Source organism: Brienomyrus brachyistius, unplaced genomic scaffold (genome assembly GCF_023856365.1).
Source record: "Brienomyrus brachyistius isolate T26 unplaced genomic scaffold, BBRACH_0.4 scaffold56, whole genome shotgun sequence".
Lineage (NCBI taxonomy): Eukaryota > Metazoa > Chordata > Actinopteri > Osteoglossiformes > Mormyridae > Brienomyrus > Brienomyrus brachyistius.
In genome coordinates, this window is record NW_026042331.1 from 286,835 (window position 1) to 294,383 (window position 7,549).

Genomic DNA, 7,549 nt, shown 5'->3' on the forward strand with positions numbered 1-7,549 from the left:
GAAAGCATATGAAAGGGGGAAAGAGGAAAGCGTATGAAAGGGGGAAAGAGGAAAGCGTATGAAAGGGGGAAAGAGGAAAGCGTGTGAAAGGGGGAAAGAGGAAAGCATATGAAAGGGGGAAAGAGGAAAGCATATGAAAGGGGGAAGCATAGGAAAGAGGGAAAGAGGGAAGCGTATGAAAGGGGGAAAGAGGAAAGCGTGTGAAAGGGGGAAAGAGGAAAGCATATGAAAGGGGGAAAGAGGAAAGCATATGAAAGGGGGAAGCATATGAAAGAGGGAAAGAGGAAAGCATAGGAAAGAGGAAAGCGTATGAAAGGGGGAAAGAGTATAAAAGGGGGAAAGAGGAAAGCATAGGAAAGAGGGAAAGTGGAAAGCGTATTAAAGGGGGGGAAGGGGAAAGTGTATTAAAGGAGGAAAGGTGAGAGCGAATGAAAGGGGGAAAGAATATTGTTAGACCAGCAGAAAAGATCTTGGGCTGCAGTCTTACACCTATACAGGACTTGTGAGTGGGACTATAATCAGTCGGGCTCATCAGCAACCCCTCTCATCCTGGTCATCACCTTTTCCGTACGGTCCAAGTGGAAAGTGCTTTCAAACAAAGAAAAAAAACAGAACTACTGGACAGTAAAACTATTTCCACCCAAAAGCTGTAGTACGCATCAACTGGTGATCTCCTCAACCTACATCATAATTGCACATTTAAAACACGTTTATCATACATGAAGTTTAGATAAGTTTAAAACTGGTAGCCCTTCGTATGGCTCAGTACCCGTGAAGTAATTCTCAGTTTCAGAAAGGTTGGTGAACCCTGCTCGAGATTTACATTCTGTTCTTCTGTATGTATATGTATAACTTTCTACTTATATACATATGTAGAATGTATATTGTTGGACAGTTGTTCTATGTAGAACTTGTATTTATTTAACCCCTGATTCTGATTCAGAACTGGCATGATATAACCCATCATTTGAATCAGGAAACCTGTTTCTGGGCATTTATGGGTTATCAAAGTCCCTGTCAGCTTCCCACCTTCGATTCGCTCACCTTGCTGTAGACTCCCCATGAAAGCTCCGTCTCGATGACCATGACCACGATGCCAAACATCCCAAAGATAAGTGCATAGTCACTGAGACGCTTCCTCTTCTCAAACAGCGCCCTCCGGTGGCCCAACTTGTACCCTATGTTCTGGTGCTTTCTTTTTTGTACCTTGCGGGCACTACTGCTGCGTTTACTTCCCCCACCCCCCACGCTGCTACCCTGACTGGCCACACCACCTGTGCTCCTGAGTGCCCCCTGGCTGTGAGACAAAGTGTGGTTGGAGGCAATGGTACAGTGAGATGAGTCCAATTTAGAGGAGATGACAATCTCTGGGGGGTTGTGCTGCTGGCTCTGTGATTGGAGCACAGTTCCCCGGTCCCGTGTGGCCACGCCTCCCTCTCTGGCCTCTACTCCGCCCTCAGACTCAATGAGATTCCTGCGGGAGGCACTGAGTCGGCTCAAGGGCTTCATCACACCCCCACTGTACTTGCAGGAGCTCATGGCGATCTCAGTGAAGGGGTTGCTGTCCCGCCGATGCACCAGGGGGCTGGCCTGTCGGTGTCGTGAACCCCGGTCACGCTCGCGCTCGGAGCAGGGGGAGTGTGGGGAGGGGAGGAGCCCCCCCGGTGTAGGCAGACCCTCACCCAGGCTGGGCTGGCTGCCCACTGGTGAACTGGAGGGACACAGAGCATTGGGGAGTGGGAGAGGCAGGGAGAGCGGCCCAGGGCTGGTCAGGACGGGGGTCCCGTTGAGCCTCTCCGCGCTGGCACTGCCCAGGCATTTGGAAGGGTGGGCCCCTGGGCGGCTGTCTGCAGTGGGCAGTGCCACATTTGGGGGGCCCGGGGGATGCAGCCCCTCTTCCTCACAGCTATCTCCCAGAAGAGCCATGGTGAGAGCGGGCGGAGGCTCCATTGCGAGGCGGCAGGCTCCAGCTCGTCGTGTTGGGGCGAGATAAGAGAAAGTCGGGTGACGTCCAGATGGACAGAAGAGATAGAAGGGAGCACAGCTGGACAAAAAGCAACACCGGCTGGACAAGGCAGCTGCAGCGTGAGGCAGAGACAGCTGCGTGGCGGTCAGCCCCTGAGGAGGTGAAAAGATTGGGCACTAAGTTCATGTTTATCATTCTCTATACTTAATGCAAGCACCACCCCCAACCGCCAGTTTCACAGAAATAATAGTTTTAAATGTTATTTCTTGTTATAGTCCAATATTTTACCTAACCTCCTGAACATGGTAAATGTTACGTTAGACCCTAGAAATTAAACAGCTTCCATTAATTAGTATTAGATATCTTCCAATAAGTTTAGTACATTTACTGTTGCCCCTAAAATAAAATTTACGTTTATACACACAACCACAACCACACACACAAATATATGTATATATACACATACACCAATGTTCTTTGTTACGTTTCCTTTCCGTCGTCCATTTTCATTTCACAAACACACAAATTTTTCCCTCTCTCTCTCCATTTCTCAGATCTTCCTTCTTTATTGTCAATCTCTTACCTCTTCGCTCTGTTTCAATGTCTCTCAATTCCAGCTCAGCTGTTGATTCAAACGTTGGGAAAAAATATTCGTCCACACTTTTCCTTTTCATTTTGCCATTCCATCGTTCTTCCTGAGATGATCAGTACACTGTCAATGTTTGCGAAACAAATTAGCATTATAAACGATCGTTCGTCTTATATTTCTTAAATGTATTGCTTTTCGATTTCTGCATCGTACATACTTATTACATTACTAGTATAATACGTGTAACAACATGCAGCGGCACAGACAACATACGAGATGCTCTAAGCTGTGCCTACTGTTAATTATTATTTTTACAGTTATTACTTCTACTTTATCGTTTTAATTACATTAGATCAAGATTTCAGTATTGTTCTTTATGCATTATTAAAAGTACATGACGATTGTCGGTTAGCGTCCGTTATATATGAAAATAGAAAAATCTGTATTTTATAGTATAAATATAAATGTATGAAATATCTCCCAATGGTCGCAAGTCAGCCGCTGTTATCTAACTGAGGCTCTGTACCAGTTTTCCTCTCTCAACTTAAGGCTCTCCGTCAAACGCCGTCGCCCTGCCCACTCCCGTCCGCCATTGGCTAAACGAGGCAGCGCAAATATTTTTGCTTTGACTTTTAACTTATCTACTGCATTTACCTCCCTTGCCTGTATTTTCGTCAAAAAAACACAGATATCAATTACTGAAATGACATCAGTGGTATCGTTTTCCTGTTGTATTGTGAACATGTTTAATGAACAGTATCATTTTGATAGCACAAACTATTTACATTAAATAATTAATTGTTTTAACTACGTGATTTGATTTTTGCGTTAAAGACTGATGGAAGAGATAATGGATACATAGAGAGAAAAGCTGAATAGTATTATTAGGAAAAAATGAATAAACCAATAATAAAATACATAAACAGAATTCTATTACTGTATATGGTACAGCAGGGTAGGCAGAAGCCATTCACAGATAATAATGAAGAACAATGGTAGTGTAATGGTTTAGAGCATGACCTGGCCAGCCATCATCTATAAGGGGTCTTGGCACTTGGTTCACTCCAGTTGAAATGGATAAAGTATTTAAGGTTCTTTGGAAAAAGAGCAGCCGTTGAATGTAATAAAAGGATATTTCAATGCAATTTGTGTTGGTTAGTGCAGCTCTGACAAAGGGAAGGCATACGATTTCCCATCCTAAACATTTCTTTAAACCCCAAAGTGCAGTTGTGCTGATGCAGACGGACACATTTGGCATGGGCATTGATGAGTGAATCTCTCTAGTGCCTCCCTGTTACAGAAAATCTCATCAGCCGTATCACTAAAAGTCCTCCTGTCTTACATTTCTCCTCTGACAGCAAGCAAAGCCAGTGAAACCCCACTATTGGGGCATCAGTCCCAAAAGCAAAACTTAGCTTTTTTGGAGGGTCTTTCTGGGAATGCATGGCTGTGCTGGGGAGCGCAGACCCCCCCGGGCAGGCTGGTACCAATCCAACTCGCAGTCCTCTCTTAGCTGTGGCAGTTCATGCCATGCAGCTCCATCGTTTACGTTGTTTCACTCATTTGCATTCTTAAAACACATAACTGTATATGAGGGTATTACACGTTTATAAAAGCCCCTTGGATTAAGCCAATTATGAACAATAAAGGATATGAGTGGAACAGACCATGTGCCTTTTTCTGAGTTTAGATGAATTTTGAATTAAAAGGTTGCCTGTCCCTCGTTCACCCTTGAATTTGTGGGCAGACATAGCGCAATGACAGTGGTAAATCGTATCCACGGGCATTTTAATTGTGCCTTTTTAATTTGCACTGTGCAACTGTGTGAGGATAGGGAGCAAATGTGGCAAAGAATAGAGTGGGAGAAAAACTAAAGGACATAAATGTAAAGGTAGGAAGAGCAGAGTAAACAGAGAGGGACAGAAAGTCCCTAAGCAAGTATGCATGCTGCAAAAAAAGAAATGTTTCAAGGTGGAGAGCTGTGCAAGCTGTTCAGGTTAAAATGGAGTATCGCAGGAGCCACTAAAGGCCAGAGAACAATAGTCACATGACAAGCAGCTGTCAGGCAGCTCCATAAAAAGGTATGACGGGTATGATGGGTGGAAGGTGTGAGAGGAGGGTGAAATAAAAGCAAGAAATGAGGTTAGATCAAAGGGGACTTCGGCAGAGTGTTTGCTAGTACATTGGGATGGGAAGTGGAAAGGCCAGTCTTACAAAAGTCTGCAAACCATGTTAGCATGATAAGCACCTTAAGGTGGGATTTTAGGTATTAGGATTTTATGGATTTAGGACTCAAATTGGAAATGGAAAAAAATAGGAAGCAGAATTGGAATTTAATTGGAATCACATGTTTAGTAGGTCTCCTTAGCATGTACTGTATGTCAGATTATAAGTAGTGATACATGTTTAAATTCCTGAATATAATAAAATATTGAAGGTGATTTTCAGGTAGATTAATAGCTTACATAAAGTAAATGAAATAAAAACAAGAATTTGAAGGAATTGTGGAATGATGTATAACTGACATACAAGCAGCATAACTGTATAACCGGGATTATGTGCAGGAGTCCATGTCACGTCTGAAGGGGAAGCAAATCCAGATGCAGCTGGAGGATGGATAGAAAGGGGCTTTATTTGGATTTAAACACAAGGAACTAAGAAACCACACGCCATAGGAGACCTACACAGAGAGCAGGGAGCAATAGGGATGGATCAGGGTGCACAGATAGACAGGGAGCCGGGGGGCTTGTGCAGACCAAAATGGCGGGTGGGCACCGTCTCAAAAGCAAACACACAGGGGCATACCTGGGAATCCTGAGCCTCTGGGAAAATGTCACCTTGCCCCCCGCCCCTGCCAAATTTTATGTATAGCTTTATGCATATGAAGTGCTGGGCTCCCTGAAACTCTCAGGACTTTCATGCTCCTTCGATGCCCCTCACACCCACAAGGCATAAAAAATACGTAGATAACCTTATTGAGGAAGCTTGTTCATTGGTCATATTACCCTTATTGCAAGTTTAATGACATGTTATTCATTGTTAGTGTAGGTACATTATTGAAAAGAATTAATTTTGATTATTGATTCACATGAATATTTTATATAATTAAACAAATAAGAATGGCGCCCTTAATTCAGTGGTTCTCAAACTTGGTCCTCACGCCCCACTGCCCTGCTTGTTTCTCAGCTATCCCTGCCCTACATACAGTACTGCTGATTGACTGAACACACCTGATCCAGGTAATCAGAAGCTGAAAGACAGCCAGAACTTGTGTGTGGGGCAGAGATAACAGGAAAACAAGCAGGTCAGTGGGGCACGAGGACTAACTTTGAGAACCACTGCCTGAATTTAATATTTTGTGATACCACCTTTTGCAGAAATCACTGCCAACAAGCAATCTCTGTACTTCACAGTGAGATGTCTGCATTTGCCAACAGGTAGTGTGGCCCACTTTTCCTGAGCAAACTGCTCAAGCTGTCTCAGGTTTGAAGGGTGGAATCTCCACACTGCAATTTTCAGATGTTCCCATAGATGTTCAATAGGATTAAGATCTGGGCTCATTGAGGACCATTTAAGAATAGTCCAATGTTTATTTTTTTTTTCAGCCTTTTTTTAGTGCTTTTAGCCGTATGTTTTGAGTCATTATCCATGACCTGCGACTGGGACTGAGCTTTCTGATACTGGGCAGTATGTTTCTCTCCAGGATGCTTTGGTAGTCTTGAGACTTCATTGCGCCCTGCACAGATTAAAGGTTCCCCATGCTAGATGCAGGAAACCAACCCCAAAACAAAACTGAGCCCCCCTCCATGTTTCACAGTAGGTATGGTGTTCTTTTCTTTTAAAGCTTCATTATTCCTTCTGTAAACATACAGCTGATGTGACTGGCTAAAAAGCTCCAGTTTTGTCTCATCAGTCCAAAGGACATTCTCCCAGACACATTGGGGATTGGCAACATGCATATTGGCGAATTCCACTCTGGCTTTTTTATGTTTTCTGTCAATAGTGGAGCCCTCCTGGGTCTTTCATGGAGCCCATTATTGTTAAAAATGCAACGGATGGTGCGATCAGAAAGTGACATACCTTGACCTTGGAGCTCAGCTTGAATGCATTTGGATCATTTCCTGGGCTCTTTTTCTACCATCCACACTATCCATCTGATCGACCTGGGGTTGTACTTCTTCTTGTGTCCACAACCTGGGAGGTTGCCTACAGTCCTATTAACTTTATACTGTAGTTTTTAATAATATTAGAAACTGTGGTCACAGGATCAGGAAGCTGCTTGGAGATGATCTTACAGTATAGCCTTTACCTTTAATTTAACATGGTTATCTATAATCTCCTTTCTGAGCTCCCCAGACAGTTCTCTCCTTTGCTTTCTCTAGTCCATGTTCAGTATGATGCACACAATGATACCAAACTACACAGTAGCATGTTCTTTCCCTTTAAATAGGCCGAATGGCTGATGAAAAGCTTGAAGGCACCTGTGACACTAATTAAGGTTAAACGTTTGGTTTGAAACATGACTATAATGCAAGGATAAAGGATACTGGTACCAACAAATCTGTCCATACTATTTTACCATATCTTTGTAAAAGAAACAAATTGTGAATTTCTTTTCACAATTGTATTGGTTTACTCTGTCACATACTAAAGGCTTGCAGGTATACATTAGGCAATTGCTTTTAATTGAATCACTTTTCAGGTTTCAATGAGCTACCAACAAATCAATGAGCTACCAACAAAAAGGTACCAACAAATCTGTCCACGTCTGTATGTTTAAGTTCTGTTATTTTACTTTTATGTTTCATTTTGAAATACTAAAACAGAACTTTTCAAAAGCTCATACTCCTTTGGAGTTGATTATTACTGGCATTTTCAGTTGCATAACAACTGCATGAGGATACAGCAGTGATCCTGCTTCCTTTCACAGCTAAGCCCTGCCCATTAGGCTCGATCTGGTGACGCCAGAAGTGAAGCGTGACCTGTTGTTTGGC

The 7,549-nt window shown here is 43.2% G+C and overlaps 1 protein-coding gene across 6 annotated transcripts in view; it reads right to left on the reverse strand.

The window, feature by feature from the left end:
- LOC125724457 (small conductance calcium-activated potassium channel protein 3-like) overlaps positions 1-3,071 on the reverse strand; it is a 35,363-nt gene extending 32,292 nt beyond the window's left edge. For 5 of the 6 annotated variants that reach the window (XR_007387191.1, XR_007387192.1, XM_049001156.1 and 2 more), the window contains exons 1-2: positions 2,550-3,071; positions 1,045-2,118 (exon numbers count right to left, since the gene is read on the reverse strand). Coding sequence is in view for 4 of the 6 variants with exons in the window: in XM_049001156.1 (XP_048857113.1) it covers positions 1,045-1,950 (906 nt within the window). In the remaining 2 variants the exon portion in view is untranslated. Of the gene's footprint in view, positions 1-1,044; positions 2,119-2,549 lie in introns of those variants that run through there. The other variant, XM_049001159.1, reaches the window with a different exon arrangement.
- Positions 3,072-7,549: the final 4,478 nt, after the last annotated feature.